The sequence below is a fragment of the Crinia signifera genome, chromosome 3, assembly GCF_055691185.1.
Source record: "Crinia signifera chromosome 3, ASM5569118v1, whole genome shotgun sequence".
Taxonomy (NCBI): domain Eukaryota; kingdom Metazoa; phylum Chordata; class Amphibia; order Anura; family Myobatrachidae; genus Crinia; species Crinia signifera.
In genome coordinates, this window is record NC_139219.1 from 254,080,147 (window position 1) to 254,102,481 (window position 22,335).

At 45.0% G+C, this 22,335-nt stretch overlaps 1 protein-coding gene across 1 annotated transcript; it reads left to right on the forward strand.

The window, feature by feature from the left end:
* The first annotated feature begins 919 nt into the window (after positions 1 to 919).
* Positions 920 to 21,259, forward strand: LOC146064416 (uncharacterized). Its single transcript, XM_083177883.1, has 3 exons — positions 920 to 1,310; positions 15,899 to 16,448; positions 20,657 to 21,259. The coding sequence occupies exons 1-3, from the start codon at positions 1,060 to 1,062 to the stop codon at positions 21,092 to 21,094; spliced, it is 1,239 nt and encodes a 412-aa protein (XP_083034009.1). The 5' UTR covers positions 920 to 1,059; the 3' UTR covers positions 21,095 to 21,259.
* Positions 21,260 to 22,335: the final 1,076 nt, after the last annotated feature.

Sequence of the window (22,335 nt, forward strand, 5' to 3'; positions counted from 1 at the left end):
GTTGGGGTTCATAGTGGGGGTGGCACAGTAACAAATGCCCTTTGGGGTGCATTTAACATGATTTTAACACATGTCAATGATTTCTATGAAAATGGCATCGCATCGCATCACATCGCATGTGATGGCATGCGATGCGATTTTTTCCTATACGATGCCCATCGTGGGAGCCGTGATACTACACAAGTACCTTTGCATGTATTTGCAGCAGCTCCGTCCGAGCAGGCACAGCAACTTGATTATGCGCCATCCCCTTCACACGGATCCGATACGTAATGCCGGCGGTCGGAATCCCGGCGGTCGGAATCCCGACACTGGAATCCCGACCGCCGAAATCCCGACATGGGGGGGACGTGGAGCGCCCCCCCCTTGCGGGCTCGCTGCGCTCGCCACGCAGCGGGCCCGGTGCCTCGCTACGCTCGGCACGCTATTTTATTCTCCCTCTATGGGTGTCGTGGACACCCACGGAGGGAGAAAGTTTCGGGATTTCGGCGGTCGGGATTCCAGTGTCGGGATTCCGACCGCCGGGATCCCGACCGCCGGCAAATTGACTGCATCCCCTTCACACCTAGCTGTGTGGGTGAGGTGCGTGGGGCTGGCAGGGAGGGGCTAAGCCCATGGGAATGTCTAGCGTTTCTTGGGCGTTCCCATGAAAACGATGTGTGTTTCTATGTAAAAGCGCCGGCATTGCGTGTCAACCCGAATCACCCCTCCCCTATGACATTTGGCCCAAGGTTTCCATTTACATGATAAAGTATATAGTTTTTTTGACAATACAGCATTTAGGTTAATCAGCATAAAACATTTCAATACAATAGTGTAATATTTCAATCCATCATGTAACAAAGGAAGGAATGTTAGAGTAACAGAAATGAGGTCGAATGACCTTGGGCACAGCTATAACACATTGAGTGTTCAATTGTGCTGCCCTTGACAACAGCTAAACAGGAATAGGCTCGTGCTTAATCTGACAGCCCTGGAATGTGAAACATTAGTCTATGCTTTGAATGCAGACACTGTACCTTGCATCTTCCAAGCTGCACTTGTGGAATAACTATTTCAATGGCTGAGCACATGCAAATTGCATGGAAACTGCTGGAATTACATGATTCCATTTCACTTTCTAAGTCTGAGAGACAAGTCCGGAGGACCGGGAAGCTGAAGCAATGGCAGCTGGATAGATGTCCACACTTAAACTCATCCTTGATGCACTCACTGGAAAACAAAAAGACCTTGTTGTATGAGGCTGCCTGGAGAGGAGATCTAGAGCAAGTGAAGACCTTACTCAACTATGGGATATCCATAAACTGTCAGTAAGTTTATCTGAATAATACTGTATATGTCGTGGATAACATTGAAAATGTTATCACTAAATAATGATCATCCAAGCAGTGATATTACTGAAGTGGTTTTATTTTTGATTTGTTCTTTAAAACATTCATCGGGATACGGTCAGTAGGTCTACAAGCATTAGGTCGACACCACTAAGTAGACATGCATGAAGGTCAACATTGGGTCATTAGGTTGACACAAGTATTAGGTCGACATGGGGAAGGTTGACAGTGAAAAGGTCGCTATAAGGTTTTTCACTTTTTCTTGAGCCGAGATGTGACGACTGGCAGTATTTCATACCCTACCATCCACTAGGGCATGGTGGGAGAATAAAATAGTGTGCCGAGCGTAGCCCGAAGCATGGGGAGCCATGCGAGGGGACGTGGTGCTGCATTTCGGTGTCCATGTCAACATCTGGATAAAAAAGTGAAAAACCCCATGTCGACTCTCCCTATGTCGACCTAATGATCCTGTCAACCTAACTGCATGTCGACCTAACCGCATGTTGACCTAGTGGTGTCGACCTAGTGCTTGTTGACCTAGTTGTTTCCTATCCAATGATCCATACCGAGTGCCTGAACATCATCATGAAAGTATGCTGTGTTATTGTAAGATTATTTGCTTTATACTGACCAGAAAATGTTCCAGCACTGTAATACACATAATAGGTGGCTAAGATGACAAAAGACGCAGTTGAATACTGAGCGAGCTATTAGTGATGTCATACTTGCCACTGAGAAGAAGCAGTGATTAGTGCGTGCACTAACCGAGACCTATCATTTCAACACTGTAAACAAAAACCAAAGTAACCAATTTATTACATGGTAACATTATTGTAATATTCTATTCTACTCATAACTGCAAATACAGCTTTGTTTGGATGACTATTATATATTGTTGTGAGTCCTTGAGCGTACAATGTTGTGACTTTGTATAGAAAATAAGCATACAAAGGAACATGATGGGAACATTTACAAAGCAAACAAGTTTTTAAAGGCTGTGATTTAATCAGACAATAATGTCTACAATAAAAATATGTTTATACAAGCTTACACAGAAGTACTGTATACGTGACTTGTCAAATCACAAAGCTAAGACTGGCAGCAAGTCAATACAGTAAAGGAAATCTAATTTAATGTACATTATATAATACAACATTTATTACAGAACCAAGTAAAAAGGAATCCTACTTCTAGGTAATAAGTCAGATATACTACACATTCCTTTAGAGACTTGGCAGATTGATTTGCCAAATGTGGATAATGATTTCGGCCCTTATTCAGATCTGATCGCTGTACAAATTTGTTCTCAAAATGGGCAAAACCATGTGCACTGCAGGTGGGGCAGATGTAACATGTGCAGAGAGAGTTAGATTTGGCGGAGTTATTTTGTTTCCGTGCAGGGTAAATACTGGCTGCATTATTCTTACACTGCAATTTAGATTTCAGTTTCAACACACCCCACCCAAATGTAACTCTCTCTGCATATGTTAGATCTGCCCCACCTGCAGTGCACATGGTTTTGCCCATTTTGAGATCAAACTTGTACTGCGATCAGATATGAATAAGGGCCTTCATTATATAAGAAAAATATTTAAAGGCTGTATACAGGTATTAGTTAAGCCGTGTACACACGGCAGCGATATGGGCTATAATCGCTGGAAATATGGTCGCTGGCAAACATATTGCCAGTGATGGGAGTGTGCCCCATCGCCGGGTGCGCGCTCCTGGTTTCAGCCCCATTTTAATCGCTGGTCGCAGGAGCTTGCTCCTGCGACCAGCTGATTACCTCTGCGGCTCCCCCGGCAGAGGTTCCTTTTCATCAGCGACCATCTCTGGTCGCTGCTGAAAAGGAGACACTGAGCAATATATTGCTGAGCAACATATCTCCCCCGTGTGTACACAGCTTGAGTGATGCCTCCTATCAGCATTTCAGATCCATGGCCAAGGTCCATAGAAGCAGGACTGGATTTATATCATGGCTGTCGCTATCAGGCCTGAATGCACAATCTTGATGGGTCCTGCGATCGATTGTGTGCACTTGGTGCTGCATGTATGATCAGTCAGCATGGCTTGCGGTCGTAAGCAGATCATATGCGTTTTATAGCACATAGGATGTGTGTGAGGTTTGCCACTTTAACCTTCCTGCACCTGAATGGGGGAAACAAGAAGGTGAGCATTCTAACGTAGGCCAGGTAGACAAAGAAAAAGATGAATATACTCCTAGGGCTCCTAGTGGATGGTCAGGGGCATTTGCAATTGCATATTCTTTCTGTAGATATAAGACATGGAGGGGATGTTCTTTAGAACAAACCTTCTCAGAACCAGACCCTCTAATTTTGATTTATTTTTCTCCCAACTCAGAATCATCCCCAGCACGTCTTTACAGCTACAAAACAACTAGATTCTTACTGTGTATTAATAAGTTCAGTAAGAACCATCACCAGAACAACTGGCTATGTTGTTAGGGCTGTTTCTTGTACAAATCAGGGTATCTTGGTGTCATTGCCAATCCCAATTGTCCCGCTTTTCTGCAAGAGAGTCCCATTTTTGGGGGAACGTTCCTGAGTTCCACCCGGGGCCAGCAGTGTCCTGTTTTGGGGGCAGTTGAGAGTCCCTGCTGCCACCCGCTGGGCAGTAGTGAATAGACACTGTGCGCATGCACACAGCATCAATTCCCGCAGGCAGAACGGAAGCAGCGGCAAAACCGGGGGCATGACCCCGCACAAGTGAAGCAATTTGAAGGCCATGCCCTTCATCGCGATGCCACGCCCCAAAATTTCAGTGTGCAAAGGTCCCGCTACAGCAGACTACAAATTTAGGAGGTATGTCTGGGATACGGTCATTTGGTCGACATATGGGGTCAACATATTGGGTCAACACCATGAGGTCAACATGGGGATAGGTCGACATGGTTCTAGGTCGACATATGTCAAGTTCAACATGGGTCTAGGTCAACATGGGATTAGGTGGACAGTGTCTAGGTCGACATGGGGGTTTTCACTGTTTTTTGGGACAACATGTGCTGACAGGTGGTATTTCATGCCCTAGTGGTTGGAGAATAAAATAGAGTGCCGAGCGCAGCGTGGAACCATGCCTGAAGCATGGCGAGCTATGTGAGGGGATGCGGTGCACTTTAAACTGTGTCCATGTCAACGGTGTTGACATTCGGGTAAAAAAACTGTGCAAAACCCCATGTCAACCTTTTGACTGTTGACCTAGACACTGTTGACCTACAGCTTGTGTCGACCTAATGTCCTGTCGACCTGAGCCCATGTCGACCTAGAACCATGTCGACCTTTCCCCATGTTGACCTAGTGTCGTCAACCTAATGCTTGTCGACCAAGATACTGTAGACCAAACGATCCCAACTCGTTTGTCTGTATACTTCACTCTGCTACCGTACATGTAGAATTCAACAGTTATACAATGTTTAATGTACTATTTATGTAAAAGCTTGGCCAACAACGGAGGGCTCATTCCTTGCAAAATAAAAAAACAAACTTTCAGCTAAAAACATAATATAAGTACAGTGCTTTTTATAATAAAATACCCAAACTTAAATACCTAAACATAATTACCCCACTTATTTCTCTCCAATGTCTTTTACCACCATCATAGTCATGCATGAAGTCCACGTGTGGTTCAACATAATACAAAGGCAAGCCCTTAGGTACAGAGCTAATTACAGAGAAGAGCACGTTGCACATATATCCACATAATTACATAGAGAATGGTTTGCAATCTGATCACTATAAGCAGAGCAGGAAAAGAGTGAGCAAAACACCACAGAGCTGTTCTTTATCCAACATGATCAGATCATTCCTCTGCATATACATTTCCATCACGTGACTAGAACAGTAGACTTCACAACCAAGGTGTAATATATACAGAGAGGTGGAAACTGGTAAAATGCTGTATATCAGGCATGTCCAACCTGCGGCCCTCCAGCTGTTGTGAAACTACACATCCCAGCATGCCTTGCCATAGTTTTAGCATTCCCTAATATCAAAAGTGTGGCATGGCATTCTGGGATGTGTAGTTTCACAACAGCTGGAGGGCCGCAGGTTGGACATGCCTGCTGTATATCATATCCATACAAAACACACAGAAAAAAGTCAAGTCCGTACTAACCGCCAATTCAGACCGGCTCGTAAATTTTCCCGCCAGCCGATTATCGATAGGCTGCGCATGGGTATGAGCACCAATCCGTGTGCACAAAGCCTTCCAGCAATTAAATCCTGCTACTTTTTCTAACTGAAAACCATTGGTAAGGTGATTGATAGGAACTAGGCATCTGCAAGGCAGGATATCACCATATTAGGGCAACTTCTACCTGATCGCTGGCCGATGCACATTCGCGGCCGTGGGATCATGTCTGAATCACCCCTGTAGTTTACTGTATTGAAATGTGAATTAAAAATATGTTTTGGCTATTTGTGGTAGATTTTGCTTGCCATGTCTGCAGGACCTTATTAACATTGGGTGGATGGGACTACAGCTACAGGCCTCTATAAAAACATAGGTCCTTCAGATACCTCCTAATGTTTAAATTTGCATACCCAAAAAAGGGGCATGGCCACGTGGGGAAAACGAAAAAAAAGGCATTGCGGCACCGCCCTGTTTCCATCATTCTGTGGGCATGCCCAGTTTCCCCAGAGATGTGGGCTGCCCGCATTCTCTTCCTGCACTCTGGGCAGGTGGTGTGTGTATGGGAAAAACTGTAAAGTGCAACAGTCATGCTCTCTTTGTTCTAGAGAATAGGATTGCCACCTAGCAACAGCTGGTGGGTTAGGGTGCAAGCCCCCTGACATACGCTGGGACGGTATAGTGAAAGCTAGATCTTGTCACATCCTCCAACCCCCAATCCACCGAGGGTTGCTTTTCCTGTATGAGTTAGATGGGGACTGTGGCCCTTATTCTGATCGGTGCGGATATATCCGCGTGCGTTCGGCCCGCCGATGTTTTGTGTCTGCGCATGTGCAGAGGCGTCTCTGCGCATGTGCGAGCGGGGCGTACGGCCAAATCCCGCATGATATGTGAACACTCCAAACAGGGGGTGGAGAGGGGCGTGAAGGGCTATTTGGGCTCATTAACATATGCATACGCCCCGCGTTTCATGGGCGTTCCCATGAAAACGCTGGGCGTACGTATGGTAATGCGGCCGTGACGCACGTGTAAGGGGCGGACATATGACATCGCCGGATGTCAGCTGCCCGCCCAGATCCCTGCTTTTGCACGGAAAAATGTCCGTGTGGTCTGAGGTTGCGGGTGCTGGTGGAGCATTCGGTCCTGCATTCGATGGTCTGCGACCATCGAATGATGGGGGAGGTTCCCTTAGATGGAGGAGGCGTATTCCGTGAAAAATACACGTGCGGTCCGTTCGGACAGCTTCTTACCGCATACGGACGGAGTTGGCGATCCGTATGGAAGGCGGGGTTTCGCACGCACGGTCCTGGCCGCATAATCGGCTCCGACCGCACCGATCAGAATAAGGGCCTGTATATTGTGACACTACTACTCTGGCAGAAAAATTTGCCGATCATGGGCAAGAGAGGACTGTCTGCTACAGACCTCTGAGGTATGCCTACTGGTAAAGAGATGTTTTTACAGCATCTCTTGAAGAAACATGAACTGTTTGTTTTTTAATTTTGCCTTTTCACAACACACTGTGAGAATAGGCATGGGGATGAGGAGACTCTGCCTGACTGGGCTTTCCTTTCTCCACAGAAATATCCCTGCTGCCTTCTGATCTGACAGGGTTAAATAACTTTCTCCTCTTAAATAATACCTCATGCTGAGAGGAAGAGCAGGTATAAGCAGCCACAGCCATTTAATGTTTGGAGGGCTGTCTGTTTTGCTGAGGGATTTGCTGAGCTTCCTCCATCCTGCAGCGCCGAGGTAAAATCTGACCTCAGGGGGAGGGGCTTAGCCTTATATACAGCAGATGCATGTGACCAGTGGGCACGTGCATTACCTGTCATGCACTGCCAGTGCACACTAGTCATGCACCTGTGGCTAAGCTCCCTGCTCCCCTGGCTGTGGGAAGGTAAATGAAAGCGTATGTTGGGAGGCACCCTAACCCACCAGCTGTTGCTAGGTGGCAAGCCTTCTGACGAACAAAGAAGATATGCCTTCATCATAACAGTTTAATGATGACCAGCAGCCCAGTTGCCCACATGGTCAACCATGGAAATAAAGGTACATTGATTTTCCAGCACCTGATGATCCGGAACCTCTTTTAATTGGGTACCGCATGACTTTAGGCGTATGAAAAGTTTAGAGGCTGCAGGACTGTTAATAGTGGCAGGAGGAGTCGCCCTGCAGGTAGGGGAGCCACTGGCACAGGAACGCTCTACGCGGACGAACGGTCAGAAGACCGGGGGGGGAGGGGTGTTGCGCATTAAGAAGACTGCTTTGGGGGGTTGGTTGAGATGGCTGCAGAGAGTGAAATTGTTTGTGTGTGTGTGTGTTTGTGTATGTGGTGGGGGGGGGGGGGGGCGATGCGCTGTAGGGAGCAATTGTACTGCAGGGAATACCACTGATAATCCAGCAAAATGGATAATACAACACACTGATAGAACCGTTATCGGTACTTGTGAGTTATCTGGGCGCCCGATTTTGGGTACTTGCGATTTGCATGCGATATCGCATGCGATATCGCATGCGATATCGCATGCGATTTGCATAAGATTTGCTATTCATTTCATTACCCCACTATCCCCAAAGTGTGTCTATAAACGTGAACCCGAAGCGTGGCGAGCGCAGCGGTACGCGTCCTCCGACCTTTTCATGCCCTACTATCCACTAGGGCGTGGAGTGAGAATAGAATAGTGTGGCGAGGGCAGCGAGCCTCCGAGCCCGAAGCGTGGCGAGCGCAGCGAGCCCCACGAGGGGACGCGGACACCTTCACAGGTATCCGCGTGCCCTTGCGGGCTTCACAGGTGTCTGCGTCCGCTCGCCACGCTTCGGGCTCGGTGGCTCGCCATACTATTCTATTCTCACTCCACGCCCTAGTGGATAGTAGGGCATGAAAAGGTCGGTGGACGCGTACCGCCGCCCCTCGCGGGCTCGCTGCGCTCGCCACGCTTCGGGTTCACGTTGATAGACACACTTTGGGGATAGTGGGGTAATGAAATGAATAGCAAATCTTATGCAAATCGCATGCTAAATCGCATGCAAATCGCAAATCGAATGCGATATCGCATGCGATATCGCATGCGATCTAGTACCAAAATCGGGCGCCCAGATAACTCACAAGTACCCTGTTATCTACTTTTACATATTTAGGGAGACACTGGGGCTTATTGTGTAGGAGGTGTATATAATTACATTATTATTATTTATTAACAGTTTATTATATAGCGCAGCATATTCCGTTGCGACCACATGTACTGGCCACACCCTCACAGCACTGGTCTTTCTGGACATTTCACAATAGGTTCTTCCTGACTCAGTCAGGAGAAATAAGCCAACCAAAAAAAAATAGTTTGAGCACAGGAATAACAAGCTTTAGGAGTGAATGAGTTAAACCTTTGTCCATATCTTTGAGGTTAAAGAACCAACATGGGCTTATGAGCAATATATTATAATACTGATCCCAGACATCTGACTTATTGAAAGATTAATTTGATAAACCTTTGCTGTGCCTTTCAGAGCTGCTGCTTGTTTGCGGTTATGGCCATAGGTTTAAAAATATACCTTAAATTAAGGTTGTACTTAAAAGAATGCATACTTAAGGATGCTTCAATTCATATGAGGGATTAACCTTTTCACCACTGTACTACTAAGGATCTGTACCTTGGTATGAATTTGAAAGCAGTTACCAACCTTGTTCCTAGTTATTATAGAGCCATGCTTCCTCCTGGTGGATCATTGAGCCATGACAAGCAAGAAAAAAAGACTGATGTAACATATCATATGAAGTCATCTATACATACACCATCAGTCACACTGACACAAATCACATAATACACCATATCTTTGGTTGAAGCTGAGGATAGATAAATGGCAATGCTGAACTTTCCCAGTTTTAGTAAACATATATTGGGGTATGTGTAATAGCGTGTAAACTGCAGGCATTGGAGAGTTCGTGTAAGTCAGCTGATGTTTTATAGTAACAATCATTTAATGATTAAATGTCTTTTTTAGGAGTGCTTCTTCAAAACATTGGGCAGACTCGTACTGAGCCTTCCAATGCCTGCACTTCACACATTATTACATTTAACCAATACAGTAGTCTGATAAGGATAAACTTATTTTGCAGGAAAATTTTTGCTTAGTTATTCATTGGATTATATATATATATATATATATATATATATATATATATATATATAATGAACAACAGGGGTCCGGCACTCCACTGTAACATGCACACAACAACCAGGGTGCCATCCACATAAAATGTATAAGTCCAGGTGTACCAGACGGTACACGGGCGGCACTCAATGGATTTTCACAAAAAGCAATAAGAAACTGCAGACCACTCCACAGTTAAGGTGCGACGTTTCGATAATTTAATATCGTTTTCAAGGACACAGTACATACAAAATACACTTACCTATATAGAAAGAGAGAGACACCCATGTGGGCGCCAGCTGCGTCGCCCGGCCCGTGCTGCTGCGGCGCTGAGGACGTGACGTCATCCACTGTCGTTCCGCCCAGCCCGCTGTCTCCGTTCCCAGGGAGACGCGCTGACGCTGAAAAAAAGTAAACAAAAGAGTGAAAAAGAGTCGGACACATCTACTACATCTAATGTGGTTAGCCCCCCTCTGACATATAAGAGAAAAAGGCAATCATACAAGAGGAGTGATAACGGATGAGATTAGAGGAGTAAAAAATGCATCAATGAGCTATATGCGCAAAGTCATAAAGATACAATATGCCGTGTCACACAAGATTATGTGTCTGTATTGCCGACACCAAATAATCACAAAAAACAGCCCAATGATAGATATTCATTCAGTCCAGCAGGATGGATGGTGTTTAATCTGAATATCCATCTCGCTTCAAGCTGAAGCAGTTTCTTGTCGCGGTCGCCACCACGAATATTAGTAGGGATTTGATCAATCATTTTATATTTCAGAGTGGGGAGTGGATGGTTATAATCCTTAAAATGGCGGGCTACTGGCTGATCGGATGTTGCCCCCTCCAAAGCTGATTTGATAGCCGAGCGGTGTGCCGCCATCCGCTCTTTAAAAGATCTTGTAGTTTTCCCTACATATAACAGCCCGCAAGGGCATCGAATAATGTATATAATGTAGCGACTGGAACAAGTCAATACTTGTTTGATTTTGAGAACCTGACCTGTATGGGGATGAACAAAGGAATTTCCAATTTCAAGGTACCCACAGGTTACACAACCCGTGCACCTGTAGTTCCCTGGTTTGCGTGACAGAAAATGTTTATTACAACTTTTGCCCAGATTGGTGACATCTGTCTTCACAATCCTGTCGCGGATATTGGTCCCTCTTCTGTAGCAGGGCATCACATCGACATTGGTCAATGCTGGTAGGTCGGGATCATGGCTAACCATTGGCCAGAATTTTTTGAGAGTCCCGATAGTGCTGGCACTTGTAGTGGAATAAGTATTGATGAATGGTATTTTTTTATTGGCTGATTTCTTTGAGGTTAGCCCTGTAAGGGTATCCTTTCTTGGGATGGCCAAAGCTTTTTGTTTGGCTTCCAACAGGCTCTGATGATCATATCCCCGTTGTTCGAATTTTGTCACCATCTCATCCATCTGGGTGACAGTGGTTGCTTCATCACTACAAATGCGTCTGACACGCAGCATTTGTGAGAATGGTAAACTTCTCTTGGCTGCACTAGGGTGATGACTCCTTGCATCGAGCAGGGTGTTCCTGTCGGTTTCTTTATGGAACAACGATGTAATAATCTGATTTCCCTGTCTGGAGATCTGGACATCGAGGAAGTTGATGGTCGATTCATCGATGGTAGAGGTAAACTTAATGTATGGGTCACCAGCATTAGCCTGTAGTAGCATCGCATCAAGACTGTCCCGTGTCCCAGTCCAGATAAGTAGGATATCATCGATAAACCTTACATAGAAGGCAATCGACTCTGCAGCTGAGGATTGTGATAGAATGAGCTTTTCCTCCATCCAAAACATAAAGGCATTGGCGTACGTCGGAGCTACGCAACTGCCCATTGCGCAGCCCCGGCGCTGCAGATAGAAGGCCCCATCAAAATAGAAATAGTTTCGAGTCAAGGTTAACTCCAAAAGGCGTATGTAAAAGTCGACGTTCGGACCTACATAGAGAGGGTTGTCAGATATCAGCAATCGGGTGGCAGATAGTCCATTGGAGTGCTGTATGTTAGTGTACAGACTAACGATGTCTAATGAGCAAAAGATGAACTCTTCTGGTAAATTCCTGAGAGCTTGTAATTTCAATATCAGGTCTGTTGTGTCTTTCAAAAAAGTTTTCTGAGCTTGCACTGCTGATTGTAAATGCTGATCAAGGTACTGCGAAATAGTGTAGTATAATGAGCCCCGCGCCGAAATAATCGGGCGCCCTGGGGGATTGGTCGGGTTTTTGTGTAGTTTGGGCAGGGTGTATAATATTGGAGTGATTGGAAATTTGGTGGATAGACTTTCGGCACATTTCTTTGAGATGATCGAGTCCTTCACCGCATTGTTGAGAATGATGTCAATCTCAGATTTATATTGATTGGTGGGATCACTCTGTAGCTTTAAATATGTGAATTCATCTCCAAGTTGTTTATAAATGTCCTGTTTGTACATGTCCACACTCATAATCACCACTGCTCCGCCTTTGTCGGCTGCCCGAACTACAATATCCTCATAGGTGCTCAAGTTCTTTAAGGCTATACGCTCATTTTTAGTAAGATTATTGCGTATCATGGGTTTAGAAGATGCAGCTTCATGGTTAGTTTGATCCATTACCCTTGACAAAACTTTGATACTCGGGTTAATTGAATGTGGGTCAAAACTAGAAGTGGTTCAAGTTGGTAAGCGCTCCTGAGAAATATTCTCGGTTTGAGGACCAAAAAATTCTTTCAGCCGTAGACTGCGGCTGAATCGATAATTGTCCACTTTATTTGTAAAACTGTCATGGAAGTTGGTGGGGACGAAGGAGAGACCCTTATTAAGCACAGACATTTCATCAGTGGACAGGGTTCTTGTGGATAGATTAAACACTACCTCTTCCCTTTTTTGGAGCTTTTTTCTAATTCTATCCCACTGATGACCTCTTCTGGTGTAAGGCCTAGGGCTCCTAGCTTGGCCCTGGTGTGTACCCCTAAAGGGGGTCTACTCTGTGAGGAGGTTTTTGAGGTGCCTGGCCTGCCCATTTATAAACAACTTGGAGATGAATTCACATATTTAAAGCTACAGAGTGATCCCACCAATCAATATAAATCTGAGATTGACATCATTCTCAACAATGCGGTGAAGGACTCGATCATCTCAAAGAAATGTGCCGAAAGTCTATCCACCAAATTTCCAATCACTCCAATATTATACACCCTCCCCAAACTACACAAAAACCCGACCAATCCCCCAGGGCGCCCGATTATTTCGGCGCGGGGCTCTTTATACTACACTATTTCGCAGTACCTTGATCAGCATTTACAATCAGCAGTGCAAGCTCAGAAAACTTTTTTGAAAGACACAACAGACCTGATATTGAAATTACAAGCTCTCAGGAATTTACCAGAAGAGTTCATCTTTTGCTCATTAGACATCGTTAGTCTGTACACTAACATACAGCACTCCAATGGACTATCTGCCACCCGATTGCTGATATCTGACAACCCTCTCTATGTAGGTCCGAACGTCGACTTTTACATACGCCTTTTGGAGTTAACCTTGACTCGAAACTATTTCTATTTTGATGGGGCCTTCTATCTGCAGCGCCCGGGCTGCGCAATGGGCAGTTGCGTAGCTCCGACGTACGCCAATGCCTTTATGTTTTGGATGGAGGAAAAGCTCATTCTATCACAATCCTCAGCTGCAGAGTCGATTGCCTTCTATGTAAGGTTTATTGATGATATCCTACTTATCTGGACTGGGACACGGGACAGTCTTGATGCGATGCTACTACAGGCTAATGCTGGTGACCCATACATTAAGTTTACCTCTACCATCGATGAATCGACCATCAACTTCCTCGATGTCCAGATCTCCAGACAGGGAAATCAGATTATTACATTGTTGTTCCATAAAGAAACCGACAGGAACACCCTGCTCGATGCAAGGAGTCATCACCCTAGTGCAGCCAAGAGAAGTTTACCGTTCTCCCAAATGCTGCGTGTCAGACGCATTTGTAGTGATGAAGCAACCACTGTCACCCAGATGGATGAGATGGTGACAAAATTCGAACAACGGGGATATGATCATCAGAGCCTGTTGGAAGCCAAACAAAAAGCTTTGGCCATCCCAAGAAAGGATACCCTTACAGGGCTAACCTCAAAGAAATCAGCCAATAAGAAAATACCATTCATCAATACTTATTCCACTACAAGTGCCAGCACTATCGGGACTCTCAAAAAATTCTGGCCAATGGTTAGCCATGATCCCGACCTACCAGCATTGACCAATGTCGATGTGATGCCCTGCTACAGAAGAGGGACCAATATCTGCGACAGGATTGTGAAGACAGATGTCACCAATCTGGGCAAAAGTTGTAATAAACATTTTCTGTCACGCAAACCAGGGAACTACAGGTGCACGGGTTGTGTAACCTGTGGGTACCTTGAAATTGGAAATTCCTTTGTTCATCCCCATACAGGTCAGGTTCTCAAAATCAAACAAGTATTGACTTGTTCCAGTCACTACATTATATACATTATTCGATGCCCTTGCGGGCTGTTATATGTAGGGAAAACTACAAGATCTTTTAAAGAGCGGATGGCGGCACACCGCTCGGCTATCAAATCAGCTTTGGAGGGGGCAACATCCGATCAGCCAGTAGCCCGCCATTTTAAGGATTATAACCATCCACTCCCCACTCTGAAATATAAAATGATTGATCAAATCCCTACTAATATTCGTGGTGGCGACCGCGACAAGAAACTGCTTCAGCTTGAAGCGAGATGGATATTCAGATTAAACACCATCCATCCTGCTGGACTGAATGAATATCTATCATTGGGCTGTTTTTTGTGATTATTTGGTGTCGGCAATACAGACACATAATCTTGTGTGACACGGCATATTGTATCTTTATGACTTTGCGCATATAGCTCATTGATGCATTTTTTACTCCTCTAATCTCATCCGTTATCACTCCTCTTGTATGATTGCCTTTTTCTCTTATATGTCAGAGAGGGGCTAACCACATTAGATGTAGTAGATGTGTCCGACTCTTTTTCACTCTTTTGTTTACTTTTTTTCAGCGTCAGCGCGTCTCCCTGGGAACGGAGGCAGCGGGCTGGGCGGAACGACAGTGGATGACGTCACGTCCTCAGCGCCGCAGCAGCACGGGCCGGGCGACGCAGCTGGCGCCCACATGGGTGTCTCTCTCTTTCTATATAGGTAAGTGTATTTTGTATGTACTGTGTCCTTGAAAACGATATTAAATTATCGAAACGTCGCACCTTAACTGTGGAGTGGTCTGCAGTTTCTTATTGCTTTTTGTGAAAATCCATTGAGTGCCGCCCGTGTACCGTCTGGTACACCTGGACTTATATATATATATATATATATATACACAATATTACGGGCTATGTAATTTTTATATTAGTAAACCTGTACATCACTTTGATATACTCTGTGAATGAAATGTGTTTTATTATGATTTATATATTGCGATTTACAATGATGTATTATGATTTACAGTAAACTTTCTGCCAAATCGCAGTTTTACTGCCCCTGATGAAGTCAATGAAATACTGAAACTCGTTGGGCCTTGTATGCTAACTCGGTGATTGTTACCGTCAAACTTCCTAAAGAATTCCATGCTGATGTATTGCTGAATTTTTATTAAATACTCTGTACATAGTGTCTATATTTACTAATTCTCAGCACACTCTGAACCTTTCTCTCTTTTAATTTTTAAATGTTGGATTCTGTCTAACAGGGAATCCCTCGGAGGTGCTGCCTTATAAATACTTAGCGCGGATTGGGGTACCTTACACACACACACATATATATATATATATATATATATATATATATATATACTGTATAGTGATCTGTTACTGCCATGTCACAGGCTGGGTTTGAAAATGACAGTTGGGAGCTGATTGGCTGGTTATTTATCACTCTCTATTTTATCACTTTTGAAGCTTCATACATCTGGCCCTCAATGAGGACTGGAGTTAGGAACACTACTCTTCGGGGTTGTTTTGTGCCCCTGTCCATCTTCATGTAATTAGAAAAACAATCAACACAAAAATGGGTTAGGGAAATCTAGGCATGTGGCAGGAGTTTAGGTGGTCTGGCAATGGGTTACTCTAATGGAGCACCATCATCACTGAGAGAGTAGGTGGGAGTAAATCCTTTCTGGGATACACATTTATTTATATGATTTGGATTTCTGGGCAAGAAATGGTTTATATTTTATCTATCATATTGCATTTGGCAGGGATTACAGAGGATGGTCTCCACTTCACGTGGCTTCATGCTGTGGGAATCTTTCTCTAGCAAAATACCTTGTCCTTAAAGGAGCGTCTGTCGATGTGAGGGATCTTTGGAATTATACTCCCCTGCATCGCGCTGCATGGAATGGACATACAGAGCTGGCAGAGTACCTCCTACAGTGCGGCGCATCACCCAATGCCTTGACCTCTTCTGGAGAAACAGCAATGCATTTAGCTGCAGCAAATGGCCACCTGCTTTGTGTCAAAACACTGGTCGAATACAACGCTTCACCCAGTATCAAAGACAACAACAAGTGGACCCCGCTACACTGGTGCTCCATTAATGATCACATGGATGTGCTGGATTACTTAATGTCTCTCAGAGTCTCCCTGGAAGGCGAAAGCGACATAGACATGTCCATGCTACACCTGTCTGTACTGGCTGGGAACATACAAGTTACAAACTATATATTAAAGAGAAACATAGATGTGAATGGGAAGGACACAAGGGGGAGTACTGCTCTGCATCTAGCAGCGGAAAATGGTAACAATGAGGTAAGTGGTTAAGAAGGAAACGGAAGTCTTCCCAATTTAAGGGCGGGATGTATTAATATACATCGCCGCCCCGATGCTACCGCATATGTACTAACATATGCGGCTAGCCTTGGGGTGCGGTGACGGAGACCCCCGCGATACCTGTAATGTGGTGTGCGGGGGTCTCCGTCACATCCCGGCGGCTGTCAGTGTCCCTGGCGTCTCCTCCTCCCCCCTGCTGCCGGATGTCCTCTAGGCTGTGACACCTGCTGGGGGAGGAGGAGATTGATGGAGGACAGGAGGGGGGTCGTGCGGACGGCGGGCAGCGATAGAAGCCCACAGGCTTCTATAGGGTATTTCCACCCAGAGGCCATACCCTGCCCGGCGGAGACGGGGCAGACGGGTAATGGTACATAGGGAAATGCGGTAAAACCCCCGTTTTACCGCATTTTTCCCTTTAGTACATCCCACCCTAATACTGAAAGGAAGTTATTCCTAACTATACTAACATCCCCCTCCGCATATCACCGGCATTCGCATTGTTAATAATCTGATATGCACTAACATATGCGATTATTAACGCAAAGGACAGCTCTTGCATTAAGAGCTGCCCTTTGCGATGGGGTTATACCAGCTAGAGCTTGTGTAACTACCCGCACCGAAGACCCGGCGGTGCGGCTTTACTGCATATGAAAATGCGGTAAAAACCCCGAAAACTGGGTTTTTACCACATTTTTTGTTTATTGCATTTCGCCCTTAAAATCTATATGATTTATCATGCCCATCATGCCCTGGAAGTCATCACCTCTATAGAAATGACCACAAGATTTTGAAGCTGGTTCAACTTTATTATACCAGACATGCCAGATTCTGCCATACTTGACCCAAGCTCTTGTCTTACAAGGATCTGACAGGACTGGATACTATTTACAGTCATTCCTCACTTAACGACCGGGTTCCGTTCCTACGACTCGGACGTTAAACAAATTGGTTGTTAAATGAATGTGTATAAAAATACATAATACAAGTACAGTACACTTCTAAATAAAGAAAAGTCATACTCCTCCTATCCTCCTATCCTCTGACATGTCGGGGAGATTCTGAAAAACGTGCACAGCCCGGGTCAATAAACAGTCTGGGCGGGGTAGGTGGGACACAAGGGCGGGTCGTAAATCCGAGCGGACGGGCTCGTAAGTCTGAGCAGTCGCAGTGTGGTCGATAAAAGAAGGTCTGGTCGTAAGTCTGAGTGGTTGTTAAACAGGTAGTTCGTTAAGTGAGGCATGTCTATATTTATTTATTAACAGTTTCTTATATAGCTCAGCATATTCCGTTGCACAATAGGATATGATATTAATAAGAACATTTGAGAAAGTATTGCATCACTATAATCCGCTGCTTGAGTGGATTTGTGACAGTATGGCCATCCATATGTGTTGGTAGTCATGTGATTTCCAAACTCGGTGCCCCAGGCCACTTGCACGGGTTTAGCGTTCGGGACTAAATGAAATTATTTATGATAAATGTGATTGGTAAAACCAGTGCTGCTAATGTTAAAATATGCAGACAAACAAGCATAACCCTGTCCATCACCACATAACTGACCCTAAGGATGACCTCCTACTGTAGCACAATTTACTTAATGTAATCAAGTTTGCTGAATTTCTCAATAAGATATTTGAAACTGAGCATTGCTGTAAAAACAATGTAAGGTTGCTGTGTTTCAATAAAATGTGGGAACCACTGGTGTAGTGTATGTAAATTTGGCTCCGTAGTGTATCCAAAATGCTTGGGCATATGGTTTTCCAGATTTTTCCATCATGCCAATATTACCTAAAACACAAAATATATTTTTAGCCACTTTATCAGCATTTAATATTATATTATATATAATAAAAATATAATATAATATATATAATATTATGTAAAATGTATCACTAGTGATTGGATTGTGTAAGTGTTTTGAAATTTTGTTAAGAAAAAAAAAACGACTTCTCCTGCTTTGATCTGTTCTGTTCTCTGTAAGCTAGGAAACATAAACATGTCTGCATAAAAGTCATTTACAAAGTTCATAGGCTGAGAACATTTGGTTATGTGCCTAGATGTTGAAGGACACATTGTGTTATTCTTTGAGTAATGTAGGTACACATTGTGTCCCTCTAATGCTGCACTGTCCTATTTGTGTGGTGCCAACATAAATGATAAATGAATCGTTAGAGGTATTGAAATAATCAAGCATGGCCAGTAGGTGGCAACATAAATCCATAATATACCTACTGAAGTTTCACCTCACAAGTGTGAACATGACTGACCCACAAAATCCTATATGAATAAGGCAGCATTAACTACGTAAAATCAAAGTTTATCCAGGGCCAGGAAACAGGGGATAGGAGATGCCACTCATAGCAATATTAAGGTGACCAACCATCCTCTTTTAGGGAGGACAGTCCTTCTTTTATAAGTTCTGTCCTACCTCGAAGAGTGTCCTCCTTTATTGCCCATAATAATATTGCTGACCTCTCTGATCTAGCAGTGCTGTTTGAAACAGTAGCTTCTGCACATCCACAGAAGCACTGTATGAGGCCATAATATCAGTGGCGTAACTATCGCCCCGCAGCCTCTGCAGTGGCGGGGAGGCGCTTGGAAGGTGAGGGTGCCAGGGGGGCTGCGGGGCTATTGTTACCCGCTGCATCTGCCCGGGACCTTTCGCAGGCGAATCAGTCTGCGGTCCGGCTCTCCGTCTCCCTGTACTCCCGGCTCCTGCTGCCATAACAAATGTGTCACACAGAAAATGGCTGCCTCCATACTGCAGACCGTTTTTGAGGATGCTAGAGGAGGTGGGGGTTCCTCTAGCATCCTTAAAAATGGTCTGCTGTATGTATGGGGGCAGGAGCCGGGAGTGACACATTTTTTATGGCAGCAGGAGCCGGGAGAGTAGGGAGACGGAGAGCCGGACCGCAGACTGATTCGCCTGCGAAAGGGCCCGGGCAGACACAACGGCACTATATGGAGGGGTAAGGAGGTTGGGGGGTCAGGGTTGAGGTGGGGGGGGGGGCGCAAAAGATTTGTGGCAGGGGGGAGAATTTTTCATAGTTACGCCACTGCATAATATAATAGCCACGTGGGAGCTGCTGCGCACACCCGTCCGCCTGCAGCAGCACCCTGCGACTCTAAGTCCAGACTCCAGCTAGCTGCACAGCACGCCCAGCCCTGTCTCAGATGAGGAGGTAAGAGACAGCTCAAGGCACAGTGAACATAGTGGAGATTGGGGCAGCAGAGAATGGGGAAGGTGGGAAGGGGTGGGGGCAGATGTCAGTGCTGATATGTGTACAAAATGAGGTTGTCTTTTATTTTTTACTGTCTGGGCATTTCGGAGATGCACTGATGTGTCTTCTGCCGTGGATTAAAAGTTGGGAGGTATGGGTTGCTGGGGGCCCAAAGCATATCCTTGCTCCTGGGCCTACAAGTCGCTATTCCCACCACTGCCCACAGTGCTAGTCTATTTAGGTTTGCTCCTTGTTTCTTTTATTTATGATATTTTTTTTCTTCAATTTATTTGTATACTCCTTTTCATTGTAAAAAAGCAAAAGCAATATGTAACACAGACTGATAAGTAACAGTAATATAAGAAGCTGTTGGTCACAAAACCTAGGGATGCCAGTTATGCTCTTTAGACTTTAGTTTAAATAAAGCATACTATTTCATAGCAAATATCACTCCACATTCAGATCCAGTTGGACCTGCTTACTGATGTGTAGGACCCGCTCGGCGCTTGTGCGAACAGGTCCAGAGATGTAGGAAGAACACTGGCATCAGACTGTTAGTGACTGACACTCTGAAGCCATTTTGGCGGTGGTGATGGCCACTGTTTGTGATAACAGAGGCATGTTGCCACTGTTTAGATGAAGGGGAGAAGCAAGGGATCCCTGTTGATGGATGGAGATTTCCTTGTCTCTGCGACAGGTGGCTTGCCCGTTCCCATGAGTGCTACAAGCTGTCTGATGTTCAATATACGTGATTCAGTGCTGCATCTTAGGAGGCAGATCGGATCACTACTGCAGTAGTAGGAATCTACGTATTCTAGAAGCCTCCTGCTGTGTTAACATACAGATCTGTTAGCCACTCCATCAACAACTGAATTAGTCCCATACTTCTGCATATAAATTTATGTTAATTTATGCTCGACAGAAAATTCATCCAATCATTTTCTCTTGTTTATTCTCTTGTTTCAGATGTCTGAGTTCCTGCTGAAGAAAGGTGGCTCCTTGTATTCATTAGATAAAAACCATCTCACACCATTGCACCGTGCTACAGGACAAGGACATGCTGAGACAGTGAAACTGTTACTGAAGGAAGGAGCTCTTGTAAACTGCACCGACTTGCTAAATCTAACACCTCTACACCATGCAGCCTACAGGGGCCATAGTACAGTATGTTTGTGTCTCCTACAACATGGTGCAGATGTTCATGCAAATGACTGGCTTGGGAAGACAGCACTGCACCTGGCTGTAGAGAGGGGGCATGTTAGTGTGGTTAAAATTCTGAAGGATTGGGGAGCTGATCCTTGTGCTAAAAGCAAGTGGAATGAGACTGCTGCAGATATGGCTGTGCAAGGCAGTTACAGGGAAATTATCAATATTTTAAACATGGGGGGTATGAACTTATGTTAAAGTAACCGTCAATGCAATCATTCCAGTTCTACAAATAACATTTACTGTATTATATATGTATATGACATTATAATTTACTCTCCTAACACCAATATTAAGACAGTTATCATATGACAAACTAACAATGCATGCTATATTATTAAATATACTGAACTTTAAAAGTAACTTTCCATTGGTCATCATCTCCTTGATCTCCAAACACACACCACAGCCTGATATTCCCAACAACTCAACAAGCCATTTGCTCTCAAACACTTGGAAAAGGACATAAACTGCCATTTCACCTCTTATGTGCCTCTCGGGGACATAGGCGTGCGCAGGGGGGGTGGGGGGGTGCGCAGGCACCTTGTAATGACTCAGGGCCATTTTTACAGGCGAGGTGCTGTGCAATTGCATGGTGTGCTGCACGGCTCCTCCCACTGTTGCTTTTGCCTATGGAGGATAGGTCTCCTCCTACAATTCAGCTCAGCTCACCTGCCTGTGCAGAGCATACAGTCTGGGAGGGATTTGCGTTACCGTCCGGTGCCATCCTCCATACACACACACACATCAGTTGCCGCCTACGGACAGCTTTTCCTCCTGCAGTTCGCGCCCACACTTCTGGCGTAGAGAAGCCGCTGGAGACACCGCTCAGCAAGTGAAGAGTACCGGGGGGTCTCTGAAGCTATGGAGATCCCACAGCCTCCTTCACACAAGACGGGGTGGCACAGCCGAACAGTTCAGGTACTGCTTGAATGCCTTCAGCAGCGCAGCTCCTATACTCAGCAGCCAGTGTCCTCTCCACTCCACCTCTACTTGTCTGATGCAGCGTGGAACCTAAAGCGGCTCCACCAGCTGTGGTCCCTTCTGTGAGGCCGCTGTCAGACAATAGAACTTGCCAGTACAGCCCAGTCCCTCAACACTGGCCAGTCCCTCTGTGCTCACTGTACCTATTTTACTAAACTTTGTCAAGCCCTGGCATAATGTATAATGAGCATTACGGTGTGTGGCATTATGTGGATTTGGCATTCTTGTGTGTGGCATTATGTGTAATGGCCATTACTTTGTGTGGCATTATGTGTGATAGGCATTATGGTGTGTGGCATTAGCTGTAATGGGCATTACTGTGCATGGCATTATGTGGAATGGGCATTACAGTGCGTGGCATTATGTGCAATGGGCATTACAGTGTAAATTTCTAGTATGTTTGGGGGGAATGATTCATTCTGAAGTGCATATACAGTACATAAATAAGTCACCTT